The sequence below is a fragment of the Glycine max genome, chromosome 18 (genome assembly GCF_000004515.6).
Source record: "Glycine max cultivar Williams 82 chromosome 18, Glycine_max_v4.0, whole genome shotgun sequence".
Taxonomy (NCBI): Eukaryota; Viridiplantae; Streptophyta; class Magnoliopsida; order Fabales; family Fabaceae; genus Glycine; species Glycine max.
Window position 1 is genome coordinate 58071510 of NC_038254.2, and position 19452 is coordinate 58090961.

Sequence of the window (19452 nt, forward strand, 5' to 3'; positions counted from 1 at the left end):
AGAAGGGATACTTATGATTATTGCATTAATTTATTTAGGGATTTCCTTTTACCAAAGAAAATTATTAATGTAGGATTTATGGTTTATTTATGTGATTTTAAAAAATGATTTTGGTCATGTTATATCTTTTTCCTTGTTGGTTTTGTCATCTTAGATTGTGTTTGGTTGCCTCAGGATTGGGTTTTTGCTTTAGGAATATTAGGTTTGTTTATCTTGCTAGGATTTAAACTTTACTATTGAAATTACTATCAAAGCAATCTAGTGTTTTCATGATTGTTATCTCTACCATCTCTATATCCGGTCATTTGTTACATGCCTTGGTTATCACCTCACTTTAACTTGATACAGTGCTGAAGTCTATTTAGATTTATGGTTAGATGAAAAAGGAAATTATGCTATAGGTTGTGTTTGTGTGTGAGATTTAAAAGATTTTGTGTGGTGGGGGTTACTTCCTTGTATAGAAATCATATGATCAGAATTCTAATCCTAAGTTGAAAAAAATCTAGACTGATATGTTTGGAATATACTTCACTGTATTCTCCCGATCTTTGTAGATAATTTCATAAAGAATCACTAATTATAGATCCATTATGTATATATATATATATCTGGAAATGACTGGATTGTTAACTTGCTAATGACTTACAACTAACTTTTGGTTGCTGTCAATTGACTATAGATCCTTAATTACGGATTTGACTTTTCTGTTTTTAATTAACTTACAGAACTATAATTCTTGAGTAGTTCCAGGTTTTTATGCTTAGAACACTGATTCTTGAATATAGTATCTATTTTTTTAAAATAATAATTATTGTGCATCACTGCTTATCCTGGTATCAGATACGGACACTGGGAATGCTAAGGTCTCGTTTTCAATCATTGCCTGGTGCCTTCAATGCCAGTTTGATTCCGGAAGAAACAAATGAGCCAAAGAAAAAAGGATTAAAAGCCACTTTATCCCGCAGATTTCCTGAGGTTTATTGTTTTACTTTTATGACCACTTACTTGAGCTTGTAGTTTAAAATTTGAGCATCTATAACTTTGGATTACATTACTTTGACTGATTGATGCAGATCTCATCTAACAAAGGGAAGGAGGCTGCAAGGTTTGCACAGTTGTGGAACCAAATAATTACTAGTTTCAGGGATGAAGATCTTATTGATGATAGGTAATGGAAGGGATAATTTCATGTTATTGGTTCTTGATCTGCTCTCTCTCTCTCTCTCTAGATCGGTCACCGACCGATCAATGGACCGCTGTATTTTTCTACAGTAGTGTTGAGGTGGTTATATTATTCAGGGAAATGAACCTTTTGCTTGTACCTTATTGGGCTGATACTCAGTTGGACCTTATACAATGGCCCCCCTTTCTTCTTGCTAGCAAGGTTTGTTTATTTGCACTTTGATATGAGACTTTGCGGCTACATTTCCATCTAATCATTCACTAATTGTGTTTGTGGCCACATGCTCTTTAGATTCCAATTGCACTGGATATGGCGAAGGACAGCAATGGAAAGGACCGAGAGCTGAAGAAAAGAATTGCGGCTGATAACTACATGTCTTGTGCTGTCCGTGAGTGCTATGCTTCATTTAAGAGCATTATTAAGCACTTGGTTCAAGGGGAACGAGAGATACCGTAAGTAGTTGTACTTTATGAATGATAGTTCAGTTTAATATTCCCACCTAGCTCCAAATATTGGACTGTAGGCCGATTGAAAAAATCCTGTAGGAAATAGCCAGCTTTATCACTTTTGATATCTTTTTAAATTCAAACTGACTTCTTAAAGGTTCTATGTCTATCTAATTCTTTTTATAACTTTGTTGCTGTTGTTCATTTCAGGGTTATAGAGTACATGTTCAATGAAGTGGATAAACATATAGAATCAGATAAACTGATTAGTGAATTCAAAATGAGTGCACTTCCTATCCTCTATGGACAGTTTGTTGAGTTAATCCAATATTTGGTAATATTTTAGAACTCTTTTATGCAATTTTGTACATTTAGTTTCTCTTTTAGCTGTTTAGTATCATTGTCAAAATCTTACCCAGTTATTTAAATTATTGCAGTTGACAAATGATCCGAAAGATAGGGACCGAGTTGTTCTTCTATTCCAGGACATGCTGGAGGTTGTGACAAGAGATATAATGATGGAGGATCAGGATCAAATATTCAGGTAAATGCATGCGTAGATTATCGTCTCTACATCTTTAAATAGCATTGTCTTCCCTCCCCTGATTATGATTGTATCAACATTGTTTCCATAGTTTGGTAGATTCAAGCCATGGTGGTACTGGACATGAGGGGATGCTTCACCTTGAGCCTGAGCCACATCACCAACTTTTTGCATCTGAAGGAGCTATCAAGTTTCCAATTGAACCACTTACAGCAGCTTGGACAGAGAAGGTTTGTTACTAATTGAATTATTCTGCTAAAAGTTTAAATGTCGAAGTGCTTTCTAATGACTTCTTTACCCTTTTTTGGGATAGATTAAACGACTTCACTTGCTGCTTACGACAAAAGAATCTGCCATGGATGTACCATCCAACTTGGAAGCAAGGAGACGTATTTCTTTCTTCTCAAATTCGTTGTTTATGGACATGCCTATGGCACCAAAAGTTCGCAACATGCTTTCATTCTCGTAAGCTATCTTTTAGTCCCAAATCCCTTGCCATGCTTTATTGTTGTAATTTTTGAATCAGTAAAGTTAAATATTGCAGAAATATCCCCTCTTAATATGTGATTTCCATTATCTTAATCAGTTCCTTTCCCTGCATTATTGTCTGGAGATTCAAAGTTCTGGGATTTTGTTAACTTGTAACAATATGCGCTATTAACTCTTCAGTTTGGTATATGAAGCATGAGAATTTAATTATATGGAGCACCTATGTTTTAGTTGGTAAAGTTTATGGACTACTGTCATGTTGTGAAATGAAAAGCTTGATAGAATTGAACGACTAGTTCAGGTTTCTCAAAGATGTTCTCAAGGATAATATTTTTTGGGAGGATTCGCAAGGAAGAAACAAAGCTATCATCTATTGAAGTATGTTTGGTTAAAATTTGCAGAATTTTATTTTCTAGTATTGAAGTGTGTGGTTTGGGTCTAATTCAACCCCAGAAGCTAGCTCATAGGCTAAGGTTACCCCCCACTTATATATTTTTTCTTGGCATTATCTCCAACTGACGTGAGACCTGTGTTTTTTTCCAATACACCCCTTCATGCATAGCAATTTTGGTCTTGCTACGTGGATAATATGGTAGGTGGCCCGTTAATGGATCTAGGATAGACTTTGATACCATCTTAGAATGTGGGTTTTGACTTAACTCCACTCCAAAAGCTCGCTTATGGGGAGGGTTACTACCACTTATATATTCCATCTTGTCACTATCTCTAGCTGATGTGAGATGTGTATTTTTTCCAATAAATATTAATATATTGAGTATATGTAGTAAGCATTATTTAAAATTAATAAATCCCTCAGTTTGTGTATTTACATCTTTGTTGTTAATTTTTGGTTATTGTGGATTTTGGTTGTAGGGTTTTGACACCATACTATACAGAAGAAGTTCTATTCTCCTTGAATGATTTGGATTCACAGAATGAGGATGGGGTTTCAATACTGTTCTACTTGCAAAAGATTTTTCCAGGTTTACCAATACTCTCAAATTTCTTTTGTTTCATAAATATGCAAAATTCATGAGCATATATCTAATGTATTACTTGTTACCTCTTTGGTTATCAATGTACAGATGAGTGGAACAATTTTCTTGAACGAGTGAATTCTACTGAGGAGGATATTAAAGGGAGTGAATCTGATGAGTTAGTAGAAGAACTTCGTCTTTGGGCATCATATAAGGGGCAAACATTGACCAGAACTGGTTATTTCTCTTTCACTCCACCCCCCCCAAAAAAAATTAAAAAATATGCACACATGATTTCAAGTGCTAACTGTTAAAATTTTTTGTAATCATGAATAAATAGTTCTTTTTTCACGAATAATTAAATAGGATTATAGTTGCACAAACTAGGGCATTAAAATAATGAGACAAGGATCATGGTACTAACCTCTTACCTCATTGTTCTTCAAGCGCCCTGAGTCTTGAATGCTTTTGCAATCCCCTTGAATGCTCCTTAAGTAACTTTGAATTATATAATGAGGGCGAGCCCTGGTGCAGCGGTAAAATTGTGCCTTGGTAACTTGTTGGTCATGGGTTCGAATCCGGAAACAGCCTCTTTGCATATGCAAGGGTAAGGCTGCGTACAATATCCCTCCCCCATACCTTCGCATAGCGAAGAGCCTCTGGGTAATGGGGTACGAAGTTTTTTATCTTCCTCTCCTTTCTCAAACTTGATGGGTAAGTGTGTGGACTAAAAATCTCAAAAAGTTCCTCGAGTCTTTTCCCTATGTCCTAAAGACATAATATATTTATAGAGAAAGTGGAGAGGGGACCTATCCTTTCATGTAGGAACACAATGGTTCCATGTCTCTTCACCAAGAGTCATGTTCATTCAAACTATCCCCTTTCATGAAGAGTTGGAAATTGCATTGGTTCCATCCCATCATGGTTCCATTCAATTATAGGCTACACCATTCAGGTACATTCACCATGTGACGTCTAATATTCGTTTATCACATTATGGATATTCCAAGACTCATCAAGATTCCATTCAACAAATGTATTTAATAAATCAATTAAAGGCCAACACTTGGATATAAAAAATTCTAACATATTTATTATTTACTTTATATGCAGTTATGTTCTAGCCTCAGTTTAGAATGTAACATGTCATTGTGATTGACTGATATATTGTGTATTATTAATGCAGTAAGAGGTATGATGTATTATAGAAAAGCTTTGGAACTCCAGGCTTTTCTTGATATGGCCAAAGATGAAGGTAAATGATCCTTCCCTATTGGGAATGACCAAGTGAAATGTTTTTATTTACATGTTACTTTGGTTGTCACTCAGTTCATTAGTAATTTAATCATATTCCTTAAATTTTTTGTTTTTGGTTTGTATGACTGAACTGTTACAAATGAGCAGATTTGATGGAAGGTTATAAAGCCATGGAAAACTCAGATGACAATTCAAGGGGGGAAAGATCATTGTGGACACAGTGTCAAGCAGTAGCTGATATGAAATTTACATATGTGGTATCGTGCCAACAATATGGCATTGATAAGCGATCTGGTTCTCCTCGTGCACAGGACATATTAAGGCTTATGACAAGGTAAGCATCGGAGCTTCAGTAATTTTAACAATAGGATGTGTTTAACCCATCTAATTTTGAGTTTCTTTTTTCCTTAAAAGTAGAAGCTCTGTACATAAGTTCTGAAGTATAAGAGAACAAAAAACTCTCCTTTATTAAAGTTAGTTTTGGGACCTTTCCTTTTTTCTATTCCAAATTCCTAGTACCTATCACCCAAGAACATGCCACCCAAGAGCTTTTAATTTAGTAGTAACTTATAAGCTAAAGATTCATAACCTTATCAATCAATTTTAAGTTTAATTTTAAATATAAAGTAGCTTTTAATATTTTTAAACAAGTTAGGCCAAAGGTTGCCTTAATGCTTGCCTGTTTTTTAAATTGAAAAATACATGTGCTAGAACCAGCACAATGCGTGGGCTAAAACACTAACTTCTCATATATCAATCAAGCAACTTGTCATTACAATTTAGTATACACAACTTAAATTGTTGCTCTTTTTCAGCATGACTTCTGGATTCTAAACCATTTTATATATTTGTATTCATATGTATGAATGTAGAAGTTTTATGACTTGCTTTTAGCAAAAATGATTTAATATCTCATTGTAATGTTCCAAGACAAGTATATATGAAGCCAAACATGAAGAGGATGATATAATTCACTTATTGCAAATTTGTTCAAATTGCTCCAAAAATGACAAGGCATTGATTATTTGTCCAGTTTTTTCACAAATGAAGTCTATTGTAAAATTTGCACAAATACGTAAAAGCCTAGATATTGTGTGTACCCTCTTGAATCACAATCTGGCTCAATTAAAAACAGTGGTTCAGTTGTCTCATTTAAAATTTGATCAATTCATCTCAAACCCTCTTCCTTAAAATAATAACATGGAAAACATCGATCAAAGAATTAAAGTGAAAAGAATGTCTCAAGGAAAATATATTAAGAAAAGAGGTTGAAAGTACTAATGACTATGCTAGAATATTTATACAACTTAAAAATCTTAGCGAACCGTGTAATTATATAAACTTGGTGTAATGATTTATAAAACTATATACCTGGGTGAGGGGTAATTTGAATCACAAAGAAGCTATTTGTGTACTTCCAATTCTAATATTCTTAAGTCTTGAATGTTTTTGGTATCTATTACAATGTCTAAATGGGTAGTGCAACCCAACCGTTTTTTGTGGGTTTGGTTGGACCTATTGTGAGATTGGGCTATAAATCTCAACCCGACCCAGCACAACCCTGGTGAGTTGCGGTTTCCAGTGCTATATAATATATTATTCTTTTACTGTTGTGAACTTTTCCATTTTTTCTAATTGTAGATCTGTATTTCCTTTTTTTTTTTTTCATTTATTTTGTAAGATTCATTTAGAAGTTTCTTTTTTTTTGTTTTCATTTTGTTTTGTTTATCCGGACAAAATTAGGTGTTCACAATGGATTGGTTTGGGTTAGCATGCCAAATCCAAAACTTTAATGAATATTTTTTATTTTGTCAGTGGTCTCTTCAATTTATAATACATGTCTCTTCTTTTCTTTCTAAATAGTTTTAATTTTTAGAATAATATTCTGAATTGTTTAAAGGGAAATAATACTATAATTTATTTTAAAACATAAATACATTCTACATTTTTATGTATTAAAATCATTGAAAGAGTTTTTCAGTACTATATAATGGAATTTTCACCCATAGGTGATTAAACATGATAGTATTCTCTTTAGAAAATTATAGGTACAAAGATGTCACTTAAAGGGAGTAATAATATTAAGATAATTAATTCTATATATTAAATTGAAATATTTTTTAAATGTTTTTCTTATTTTTAAAAAAATAATAATGCATTGTTTTTATTCAATTGTTTAAATTTAAACATATTTTTTTATCATTTTTATTTTACATAGATTAATTATATAATGTATATTTTATAAAATTTATTAAATATTTTGAATTTATATTCATTTATTTTATTTGTATTTAAGGATAACCAAACATGATGGACTGCCAGCCGCATAGTCCCTTAAAGGAATTAGTCTGGTAAATAATAAAAAATAAAAATACAAAGAGGTGGATTGTTTGATGTGTTTGTGAGCAAAGGCAAGGGTAGGATGACTGGATTGATCAGAAATTATTTCAAATAATTTATTTAATGAAAATATCCTTTCAATGAGGTGGGAGAACAATTAATATAGAGTCGACATCTGTATGGGAATCATTCTCCTTTATATATTGCATAGATAGTTTTTGAATAATTGGGTTGTATATTTACATTTGGCAGATATCCGTCACTCCGAGTTGCCTATATTGATGAGGTAGAGGAACCTGTCAAAGACAGCAAGAAAAAGATCAACAAGGTTTACTACTCTTGCTTGGTGAAGGCTATGCCTAAATCGAATATTCCTTCAGAGCCTGAGCGGAATCTGGACCAGGTATTTGGATTTTGATAAATATGCTACTTTTTTTTTCCTAGTATTGTTTTTGTTTTGATAGGAGAAATTTTATTAGATGACTGTAAGGAAATTTCAACTAGATGGACAACAGAAATTCCTCCAGAATGAGGAAATCTACGTACAAAAAGGAACCATGAAAACTAGGAATGTAGCAAGGTTGCTATGCTCAGTTGCTCTGTATTGTCAAAATCTAAGCTCCATTCAAGTAGCCTTTGGTGTTTTGCTCGAAGATCGAATCTTTGATCTTTGAGCAAAATACCAAAGAGAATTGTTAATCGTTTGATCCCATAACAAGTCTTGGTTGCAGAAAAAAAAAGATGTGCTGAATGCCTATATTTGTAAACTCTAATTACATGAATATATCAACATTTGTCCAGCTGACCCATGACAATCTCACTCAACTTCTTAAACCAATCACCTCAAGTTGCAACTGGGAACATAGATTAAATCTTGCCCAGCGTGTTGTTTTGAAATTAGTTTCAACTCTAGCGAGAGACAGACAATTATTTCCTTGTTTTTCCCTTGTTCAAACATTAGAAGTAGAAATAAGATTCTACTGGATCTTCTGTGTAACAAATTGACAATTGATGTCAATATGCTTTGCTCTCTCATGAATATCGGTTAAGTAGAAATATGCTTGCGTTAGGTCCAAATCCACATTTTCAGAAACACAAACATTGGAATAAAATTGAACTAACTCTTACTTGTATAAATAGGCATTTTTTTTTCTTATTTAATTCAAGAAAAAATAATCAAACTATTTCTCTTTCTATATAACTAAATGCAATTCTTAACCTTAACTGTTACAGTCTTACCTAAACTATCATTTATTTTCTTAATAATATACTGTATTTGATTGTTTCAATCAGATCATATATAAAATAAAGCTTCCTGGACCAGCGATTTTGGGTGAGGGTAAGCCCGAAAATCAGAATCATGCCATAATTTTCACACGTGGAGAGGGCTTGCAAACAATAGATATGAACCAGGTATGATGGTCATATACAAAGGACTTATTACTGTAAGGTTTCTTAGTGCCATGTGATTAAGTTGCATTTTTTATAGGATAACTACATGGAAGAAGCTTTGAAAATGAGAAATTTGTTGCAAGAATTTCTTAAGAAGCATGATGGTGTTCGGTTCCCTAGTATTCTTGGACTTAGGGAGCATATATTTACTGGAAGGTAAATTCATATTGCTATATTTGCAACCAGACATGATTTTTGTGTTTGTGACTGTTGTCTTGGTTTGGCTTCAGTGTTTCTTCCCTTGCATGGTTCATGTCAAATCAGGAAACAAGTTTTGTGACAATTGGTCAGAGATTGTTGGCTAATCCTTTGAAGTAAGTTGTTCTACTGGTTCTTTTTTCTGGTGCAGGATAATATTGACAGAATTATGGAACAAATGTACTTCTAGTTTTTAACATGAGAGAACTCCTAAGCTGCGTAGAGAGAAAGAGAGAGAGTTCTTAAAAGTAAATAGAAATGATTGAAATTGGTAAATAAACAGAAAAAGTAATATTAAAAGAGAGACTTGTTTGTTCTTTGTCAATCGTAGCAAGTAACAAATCACTCTTTATTTTAATCTAAAGCATTGCTCTTGATTGACTTTCGGTGTACTGATTAATATTTAATACATACTAATATTTCTGCAGGAAGTTAAGTTATTATATTCTATTGGGCATCCTGAGTACTTAAAAATTAGGCTTAAATATCTTTTTAGTCCTTGCAATTTAGCGTTTTTTTGCTTTTCATCTTTTCAATTTTTTTTTTTTGGTTTAGTCCTTTATTATGTTTGTTTTGTTTTTCATATTTAAAGCGGTTTAGATAACACATTTTCACTGTTCAAAGTGCCATATAAACCACTTTAAGGACGAAAAACAAAACAAACATAATTTGCAACGACAAAAAGCAAAAAAGTGGTAAGTTGCGAGGACTAAAAAGGTATTTAAACCTAAAAATAAATAGAAATGTCTAATCTTTTTCCTTTTTTGTATTTATGTAGGGTTCGTTTCCATTATGGTCATCCTGATGTCTTTGATAGGCTTTTTCACCTGACAAGAGGGGGTGTGAGTAAAGCCTCCAAAGTTATCAATCTAAGTGAAGATATTTTTGCTGGTACTGTGTCTTCCAATTCCTCATTATTTTCTCGTATTTGATTGCATCCTCATTGGAGTTTTCTGTTATTTCTAGGCTTCAACTCTACACTCCGTGAAGGAAATGTTACTCACCATGAGTACATACAAGTAGGGAAGGGAAGAGATGTGGGTCTCAATCAGATTTCTATGTTTGAAGCAAAAATAGCTAATGGGAATGGAGAGCAAACACTAAGTCGAGATGTATACCGACTTGGGCACCGTTTTGACTTCTTCAGAATGTTGTCCTGTTATTTCACCACAGTTGGATTTTATTTCAGCACTCTTGTATGTTATCTTCAGAGTTAACTTTTACTTGCATATTATGTAGGTTTTTTTTTAAATTTATTTTTTTATTTTAGGAATAGGAAAGGGGATGAAATATGCCAGTTGGGGGGGGGGGGGGGGGCTGAACCCCCTACCCAACTGCAGCCCCCTGATTTTAAAGATGGGAGGGAGTACCATGTGAGCTAAAGACTGATCATATTTTTGAATTTTTTATACCTTAGGTTTCTGAACTTATTCCCCTCACTTCAATTTTTGTGCAGATAACTGTTCTCACTGTGTATGTATTCCTCTATGGTCGCCTCTATCTTGTTCTCAGTGGGCTCGAAGAAGGTCTGAGCACTCAGAAAGCCATTCGAGACAATAAGCCTCTTCAAGTGGCTCTTGCTTCTCAGTCATTTGTTCAAATTGGGGTTTTGATGGCCTTGCCCATGTTGATGGAAATTGGTTTGGAGAGGGGTTTCCGAACTGCACTTAGTGAGTTCATATTGATGCAACTGCAGCTTGCCCCAGTATTCTTCACATTTTCACTTGGGACAAAAACTCATTATTTTGGAAGGACATTGCTTCATGGAGGTGCGAAGTATAGACCCACTGGTCGAGGATTTGTGGTTTTCCATGCTAAATTTGCTGACAACTATAGACTTTACTCTCGTAGCCACTTTGTCAAGGGTATTGAGCTCATGATATTGCTTGTTGTATATCAAATTTTTGGTCATTCTTACAGAAGTACTGTTGCGTATATCTTGATTACCGCATCAATGTGGTTTATGGTGGGTACCTGGCTGTTTGCTCCCTTCTTGTTCAATCCTTCTGGTTTTGAATGGCAAAAAATTGTTGATGATTGGACCGATTGGAATAAATGGATTAGTAATCGAGGGGGTATAGGTGTACCGCCTGAAAAAAGTTGGGAATCTTGGTGGGAAGAGGAACAAGAGCATCTCCAATATTCAGGAATGCGGGGAATCATAGTGGAGATACTGTTATCGTTGCGATTTTTTATCTACCAGTATGGTCTGGTATATCACTTAAATATTACGAAGAAAGGCCCAAAAAGTTTTCTGGTAATTCTTAAAATACGTTGTCCCCTTTTCCTGCATTATTATCTCACTAATTATAATTTGGTAAGTTGAATGGAATGATCGATACCCTTTCCTTGGCTAACAGGTCTATGGCATTTCGTGGTTGGTGATATTCGTAATATTGTTTGTGATGAAGGTTAGTAACAAGCTGCTAGTGTATCTTGTATGGGCAAGTTATAATTGTGTGTATATGCTTCCACAGTGTGCACATTCTATTGTCTCACTGGAGCCTTTGCTCATTGATGTATAGTGTGGGTGGGTGTATTCTTATAGTGTGGTCTTGTTCGTTTTCTTGCCTAAAAAATTTATACACCTTTCCATGGTCTGACACAATTCAGTTTTTTGTTTTCCTTGTCTCAGACAGTATCTGTTGGGAGGCGTAAATTCAGTGCAAACTTTCAACTTGTCTTCCGACTAATCAAGGGAATGATATTCCTCACTTTTGTCTCGATTCTTGTCATTTTGATTGCTCTTCCGCATATGACAGTGCTGGACATTGTTGTTTGCATTCTAGCTTTCATGCCAACTGGTTGGGGAATGCTGCAGGTGAATTCTCTTTTCACTTCTTCCCTACTAAATGAATATTCCTTTGGAGGGGAGTGCTATATCCCCATATATATTTGTATTTATTAATTTGTGAAAAATTTGGAACTACCAAGCCATGACATCCCGGATCACATTATCTATCTGGAAAATTTCTGAATATGAGCCGGAGACTGAAGTTTTTGACATGAACTTGTTGGACATTTTAGTGTAATTGATCTCTTTATTATGTTAAAATAAGAGTGCACGCTTGTTTTAATGTAATAACGAGATGTTCGGTTTAGGCAAAGGTTGGAAGTTACATGGAAGTTACTAAAACTTCCATCAACGGTTGGAAGTTACATGGAAGTTACTAAAACTTCCATTAACGGCAATTTTTAAAAATAAATAACTTCCATCAACCGCCAAAAACCACCTGTTCTTTGATTATAAATAATCATCCTGGTTCAGAAAGCATAACATGTGAAAAACTCACAAGACCAAAACAAAACTCTTGAATTATAATCTTCTGATTTTATCCGATTGAACAATTTTGGTTGAACCCCGAAATTTGATTCAATCTGAAAGTGTTTATACACGACTTCAGATTTATCCAGGATTATCTCGATTTTCAAAATTAACCAACAAAAGATTGAATCAAATCTTTCGAGATGACGAACGATAGTTCGAAGATGACAAGCAAGTTTGCGAAGTTGGACAAGTTTGAAGGGCAGGATTTCAGAAGATGGCAGAAGAAGATGCACTTTCTCTTGACAACATTGAATGTGGTGTATGTGCTGAGTACACCGATGCCGGTGTATATGGAAGGCGAAACTCTGGATCAAACAAGGAAACGTTCGAAATGGGAGAACGACGATTACATTTGTCGTGGACACATTCTGAACGGTATGTCTGACTCTCTCTTTGATATTTATCAATATGTTGAGTCTGCTAAGGAATTATGGGACTCTCTTGAATCCAAGTATATGGCAGAAGATGCCTCAAGTAACAAATTCTTAGTTAGTAATTTCTTTAATTACAAAATGATTGATTCGAGGCCTGTTATGGAGCAATATAATGAACTGCTGCGGATTTTTGGTCAGTTTACTCAACATGATTTGAAAATGGATGAATCCATTGCAGTTTCATCTATAATTGATAAATTGCCTTCTTCTTGGAAAGACTTCAAGCATACCTTGAAACATATGAAGGAAGAGTTGACTCTGGTTCAACTCGGTAGTCATTTCATGATTGAGGAGTCGCTGAGGGCTCAGGAAATTGACAAAGTCAATAATAAAACCGTAGCAGGTTCCTCTTCCGTTAATATGGTAGAGGAAAGTGAAACAGTTAAGCAAAATTACAATGCTAAAGGTAACAAACGAAAATTTCAAGGAAATAAGAACAAAGGTCCAAACAAACAGACAAAATTGTCATGTTGGAAGTGTGGGAAACCTGGTCATTTAAAGAGGGATTGCCGGGTGTTCAAAGGAAAGAACAAGGCTGGTCCAAGTGGGTCTAATGATCCTGAAAAGCAACAAGGTCAGATTGTAGTGAATAATTTTAATTCGAATACGAATTCAAATTATGTATCACTAATATCTGATGCATTCTATGTGCAGGATGATGACGTTGCTTGGTGGTTTGATTCGGGAGCAACAAGCCATGTGTGCAAAGATCGTCGTTGGTTCAAGGAATTTAGACCAATCGATGATGGCTCTATTGTGAAGATGGGCAATGTTGCAACTGAACCAATCCTAGGATTAGGTTGTGTGAATTTAGTTTTTACTTCCGGAAAAAGTTTGTATTTGGATAATGTCTTATTTGTACCTGGTATTCGTAAGAACTTATTGTCTGGTATGGTTTTAAATAATTGTGGTTTCAAGCAAGTACTTGAAAGTGACAAGTACATCTTGTCAAGACATGGTTCGTTTGTTGGATTTGGTTATCGTTGTAATGGAATGTTTAAATTAAACATTGATGTTCCTTTTGTTCATGAATCTGTTTGTATGACCTCGTGTAGTTCTATAACTAATATGACAAAATCAGAAATTTGGCATGCTAGATTAGGACATGTTCATTACAAAAGATTAAAAGATATGTCAAAAACAAGTATGATTCCTCCTTTTGATATGAACATTGAAAAATGCAAAACTTGCATGTTGACCAAGATCACTAGGAAACCTTTTAAGGATGTTAAAAGTGAGACTAAAGTCTTAGACCTTATTCATAGTGATTTGTGTGATTTGCATGCTACTCCATCATTAGGTCATAAAAAATATCTTGTTACTTTTATTGATGATGCATCAAGGTATTGTTATGTATATTTATTAAATACAAAAGATGAAGCTCTTGATAAATTTAAAATTTATAAGAAAGAGGTAGAACTTCATCAAAATGGGCTAATCAAAACTCTTCGTACGGATAGGGGAGGTGAGTATTATGATCCGGTTTATTTTCAATCTACTGGAATAATACATCAAACTACAGCTCCCTATACACCACAACAGAATGGTGTAGCCGAAAGGAAGAATAGAACCTTGAAAGAAATGGTGAATTCCATGTTATCCTATTCGGGTTTAAGTGAAGGATTTTGGGGTGAGGCTATGTTGACAGCCTGTTACTTGTTGAACCGAATTCCTAACAAAAGGAATAAGGTTACCCCATATGAACTTTGGCACAAAAAGACACCAAATTTGAGTTATCTCAAAATTTGGGGATGTAGGGCTGTAGTCAGGCTTACAGAACCTAAAAGGAAAACCATAGGTAAAAGAGGTATAGATTGCATATTTATTGGATATGCTGAACATTCTAAAGCATATAGATTCTATGTGCTAGAATCTAATGATTCTGTTGCTTTGAACTCGGTTATAGAGTCACGGGATGCTATCTTTGATGAACAAAGGTTTACATCTATACCTAGGCCAAAGGACATGAATTCCATGTCGAAAGTCTCAGTTAATATTGAGGATATACCTTCAACTAGTACTGAAACTAGAAAGAGTACGAGAGTAAGAAAGGCTAAGTCATTTGGTGATGACTTTCAACTCTATTTGGTTGAAGGGTCAAGGAATGATATTGAATTTCAATATCAATATTGCCTTAATGTTGAGGAAGACCCAAAGACTTTTAGTGAAGCAATGGCTTCAAGGGATGCTGTATTCTGGAAAGAAGCAATCCAAAGTGAGATGGATTCCATCATGCAAAATAATACATGGAAATTGGTTGACTTACCTCCTGGATGTAAGCCATTAGGATGTAAGATGATCTTTAGGAGAAAGATGAAAGTGGATGGTACTGTTGACAAGTACAAAGCCAGATTGGTTATCCAAGGCTTTAGGCAAAAGGAGGGTATTGATTTTTTCGATACATATGCTCCTGTTGCTAGGATATCCACTATTAGACTGTTGTTAGCACTTGCTGCTATCCACAATCTGATGATTCACCAAATGGATGTGAAAACTGCATTCTTAAATGGTGAATTGGATGAAGAGATATACATGAAACAACCTGAAGGGTTTGTTATGCCAGGAAATGAAAATAAGGTGTGTAAACTGATGAAATCTCTTTATGGCTTGAAACAAGCGCCTAAGCAATGGCATCAAAAATTTGATGAGGTTGTGTTGTCTAGTGGTTTTGTTATAAACCAAGCAGATAAATGTCTATACAGCAAGTTTGATACTCATGGCAAAGGAGTTATCATTTGTCTGTATGTAGACGACATGTTGATCTTTGGTACCGACCAAGATCAAGTTGATGAAACTAAGACATTTTTGTCTTCTAAGTTTGATATGAAAGATATGGGGGAGGCGGATGTGATCTTAGGAATAAAGATCAAACGTGGAAACAATGGTATTTCCATATCTCAATCACATTATATTGAGAAGATATTGGAGAAATTTAATTTTAAAGATTGTTCTCCGGTAAGTACTCCCATTGATCCTAACCTGAAGCTATTACCTAATAAAGGTGTAGCAGTGTCTCAACTTGAATACTCAAGGGCGATAGGATCACTCATGTATGCAATGATTAGTACTAGGCTTGATATAGCTTATGCTGTTGCTAAACTCAGTAGGTTTACAAGTAATCCTAGTTCTCATCATTGGCAAGCTATGAATAGAGTATTCAAGTACTTAAAAGGAACCATTGACTATGGTTTGACATATACTGGATTTCCTTCGGTTATTGAAGGTTACTCTGATGCAAGTTGGATAACCAATATGGAGGATTATTCATCCACAAGTGGTTGGGTATTCCTCCTTGGAGGAGGTGCTATCTCTTGGGCATCCAAGAAACAGACCTGCATTACAAATTCAACAATGGAATCTGAATTTGTAGCTTTAGCAGCAGCTGGTAAAGAAGCTGAGTGGCTAAGAAATCTAATCTATGAGATTCCATTGTGGCCCAAACCTATACCTCCCATGTCTATCAGGTGTGATAGTCAGGCAACTTTGGCTAAGGCATATAGTCAAGTGTATAATGGGAAGTCTAGACACTTGGGTGTTAGACACAACATGGTTCGGGAGTTAATCATGCATGGTGTGATATCAGTGGAGTTTGTGAGAACTCAGCATAATTTGGCCGATCATTTAACCAAAGGGTTAAGTAGAGATCTCGTAAAAAGGTCGGCTGTGGGATTAGGATTAAAGTCCATCTGAAATCTCTTATGTTAAGATACCCAATTCCCATCTAATATGACATTAGGTGCTGAATTCAATGTGGAAAGCTTAACATGTAGAGATTGGAACACATCATCGAAAGTATCCCAAAAGGAATGTGTTCGGTTCTGTAAGTTAAGGAGGTTGAAGTATAACTTCTCAATGGTTCTTTTGAAAAATTGCATTTGCAGGTGCAAGAAAGAAAAGGACTACCTATATAAGCATGAAGTTTAGCCGCTTCAAGAAGCTGGGACTTGGCTTTGATATGCTTATGAAGGATAGGGACACAAGCTAGTAAAACTAGTGTCGAGCAAGAGTAATGTTATAAACTATTGTGCAGATTATCTTCATGTATTCATTATGAATAGAAAGGGTTCAATCCTTAGTGACACCCTGATATTCGAATATTTGAAACGTGTAATTTGCTAAGATGAAATTCAATCGTCACGATATTTCATCTATGCAGTAGTTTGTGGTATGTTATGACTTTGGTGATTTGATCGGTAATTACACTAAAATGGGGGAGGTTTGTTGGACATTTTAGTGTAATTGATCTCTTTATTATGTTAAAATAAGAGTGCACGCTTGTTTTAATGTAATAACGAGATGTTCGGTTTAGGCAAAGGTTGGAAGTTACATGGAAGTTACTAAAACTTTCATCAACGGTTGGAAGTTACATGGAAGTTACTAAAACTTCCATTAACGGCAATTTTTAAAAATAAATAACTTCCATCAACCGCCAAAAACCACCTGTTCTTTGATTATAAATAATCATCCTGGTTCAGAAAGCATAACATGTGAAAAACTCACAAGACCAAAACAAAACTCTTGAATTATAATCTTCTGATTTTATCCGATTGAACAATTTTGGTTGAATCCCGAAATTTGATTCAATCTGAAAGTGTTTATACACGACTTCAGATTTATCCAGGATTATCTCGATTTTCAAAATTAACCAACAGAACTCACTGACTTTTGATTTTGAAAGCGGTAGATGAGGAATTGAGGAAATATTTGTTTGTGTATAATTTGTTTTAGCGTGGTGTAGTTCTATGGTTTATCTTGTCTTGTTTTTGTTTGTGCATTTTGTCTTTGTATCATGGGGCATATTTATAGAACTATTGCATTATCTTTGTTGCCTTCAACTTGTTTGTGGTTTTGATTATGTTATTTTTTTTGTAGATTGCTCAAGCATTAAAACCTGTAGTACGCCGGGCTGGGTTTTGGGGATCAGTGAAAACTCTTGCTCGAGGTTATGAGATTGTCATGGGTTTGCTATTGTTTACTCCTGTTGCTTTTCTGGCTTGGTTTCCTTTTGTTTCAGAATTTCAAACCCGTATGTTGTTCAACCAAGCATTCAGCAGAGGTTTGCAAATTTCTCGTATTCTTGGTGGCCAAAGGAAGGAGCGCTCTTCTCGTAACAAAGAATAGGTTGTCTAACTCTGAAGGCTTTTAATTATTAGGAGCCCGAAATTCTTGGTTGCCTTAAGAGCTGTAGCAATTGTAAGTAGTTGTATCTATGAATGTGACAGATTCTACTCTTTGCTTTCATTGTAGCATTTGAGTATCATTATCATGATCCAACATGAAACTTATTAAGTCTTCACATGTATGCATCTTCAGAGATATAGATTCTCACGTGTTGCACCTACGAAACAAATATAATAGGATCGATCGAACTTGCGTGCAGGATCGTTTTAATTTTTCTTTTTTGTGCGTGCTAACGTTAGGGGAGAGTAGGAATAGGCGTGGACCCTAGAGTGTCGCACTCCAAGCCAAAATATAAACTAAGTTCTTTGATACTATCTCCGATTCTTTTTATAAAGGTAGGAATATGAAATTTTTTATATAAAGGTAGGAATGTTTGTTCTCATATTTGTTAGGAATTTATTTGAAGATATTTTGAGGTATCTTTTATCTTCAGGAAAGTTGTATTTTCATGTCTCCAACTTTTATTCTCATGTTAATGGGGTGTCAAAGTTACATTCTCATGGCAATGCAAGTAATTATTTTTTAAATCCATTATAACTTTTATTTTTCATATATTGTTTTAAAACTTTAAAAAACATTTCTAGGAATGTTAAAAGGTAACCAAAAGAACAATTACAATCTGTCTCTCTAGGAACAAGTTGATTTTTGAAAATGATCAATTTTCTGTAATAGAGATTATTAGTAAGATTAAATTTTTTTCCTGTTGCATTTGTCTTAGCATCTTGATATAGATGTAATTCCGAAAATGCAAGATGATTTTGTGAGACATCCCTCAAGAGAATAATTTTTTATTATAATTTCAAGAAATATATGATTACTTTTAAGTGTGTTCATTTTTAATTGTGAGGTTTATTGATAATATAGACCTATCAAGGATACTTTTGAAATACAAGATAGTACCATTAGTTAAAAATTTATCTTTTGAAATACAATCATAGTTTAAACTAATTAATGGGTAGTTTATAATTAAATTAATGACATTATTAGTTAAAATTAATTATTTTTTTATTAGTCTTGATAAGTTAGATATTTCTTTCTTATCGGATGTAGTATTTATTACGAGATTTAAACAACTGGAAAAGAATTGTAACTGTGGTTGATTAATTTATAATATAATCTGATTCAATTGACTCGCATTATTGGTGGGTCATATATTATAAATTCCTTGTCAATATTTTTAATTCTTATTGAAAACAAATTGATTAATCTAGTTTCAATAAGATTTTGAATTAAACAATTTTAATTTTATTATTTCAATTATGAAATTAAGTTCTCTAAATCAAATCAAGTCAAGATTAATTATAATATTTACAATCAACAACAACTGTCATAAGTGGTAACAACTTGTCACTAACTTGTCATCTTTTAATCAAGTGATTTAAAATTTAAATCTTATATTGATCCTATCCCATTGGAAAGGGAGTACCAATTTCATACCAATGTAATGGTGAGTAAAAAACAGAGAGGAAAAAAACAGAGAATGTATTCCTTGAATGGATAGATTTAAAATCTTGAATTCCTTGAATGGATAGATTTGTTAGCGTTAACAATCCACCGAAAAAAAAAACAGAGGAAAAAAACAGAGAAATTTAAAATCTTGAACTCCTTGAATGGATAGATTTG

At 34.2% G+C, this 19452-nt stretch overlaps 1 protein-coding gene across 1 annotated transcript in view; it reads left to right on the plus strand.

Moving 5' to 3' along the window:
* The window catches only part of LOC100777209 (callose synthase 3), a 31491-nt gene extending 13547 nt beyond the window's left edge, over positions 1 to 17944 (plus strand). The window contains exons 21-42 of the mRNA XM_003551811.5: positions 841 to 975; positions 1074 to 1168; positions 1300 to 1384; positions 1475 to 1635; positions 1840 to 1963; positions 2067 to 2173; positions 2265 to 2403; positions 2487 to 2638; positions 3536 to 3645; positions 3748 to 3876; positions 4826 to 4894; positions 5044 to 5230; positions 7489 to 7639; positions 8530 to 8649; positions 8726 to 8844; positions 8919 to 9002; positions 9665 to 9777; positions 9853 to 10082; positions 10343 to 11143; positions 11247 to 11297; positions 11522 to 11707; positions 17521 to 17944. Coding sequence (XP_003551859.1) covers positions 841 to 975; positions 1074 to 1168; positions 1300 to 1384; positions 1475 to 1635; positions 1840 to 1963; positions 2067 to 2173; positions 2265 to 2403; positions 2487 to 2638; positions 3536 to 3645; positions 3748 to 3876; positions 4826 to 4894; positions 5044 to 5230; positions 7489 to 7639; positions 8530 to 8649; positions 8726 to 8844; positions 8919 to 9002; positions 9665 to 9777; positions 9853 to 10082; positions 10343 to 11143; positions 11247 to 11297; positions 11522 to 11707; positions 17521 to 17769 — 3597 coding nt within the window. The 3' untranslated portion in view covers positions 17770 to 17944. The remainder of the gene's footprint in view (positions 1 to 840; positions 976 to 1073; positions 1169 to 1299; positions 1385 to 1474; positions 1636 to 1839; positions 1964 to 2066; positions 2174 to 2264; positions 2404 to 2486; positions 2639 to 3535; positions 3646 to 3747; positions 3877 to 4825; positions 4895 to 5043; positions 5231 to 7488; positions 7640 to 8529; positions 8650 to 8725; positions 8845 to 8918; positions 9003 to 9664; positions 9778 to 9852; positions 10083 to 10342; positions 11144 to 11246; positions 11298 to 11521; positions 11708 to 17520) is intronic.
* Positions 17945 to 19452: the final 1508 nt, after the last annotated feature.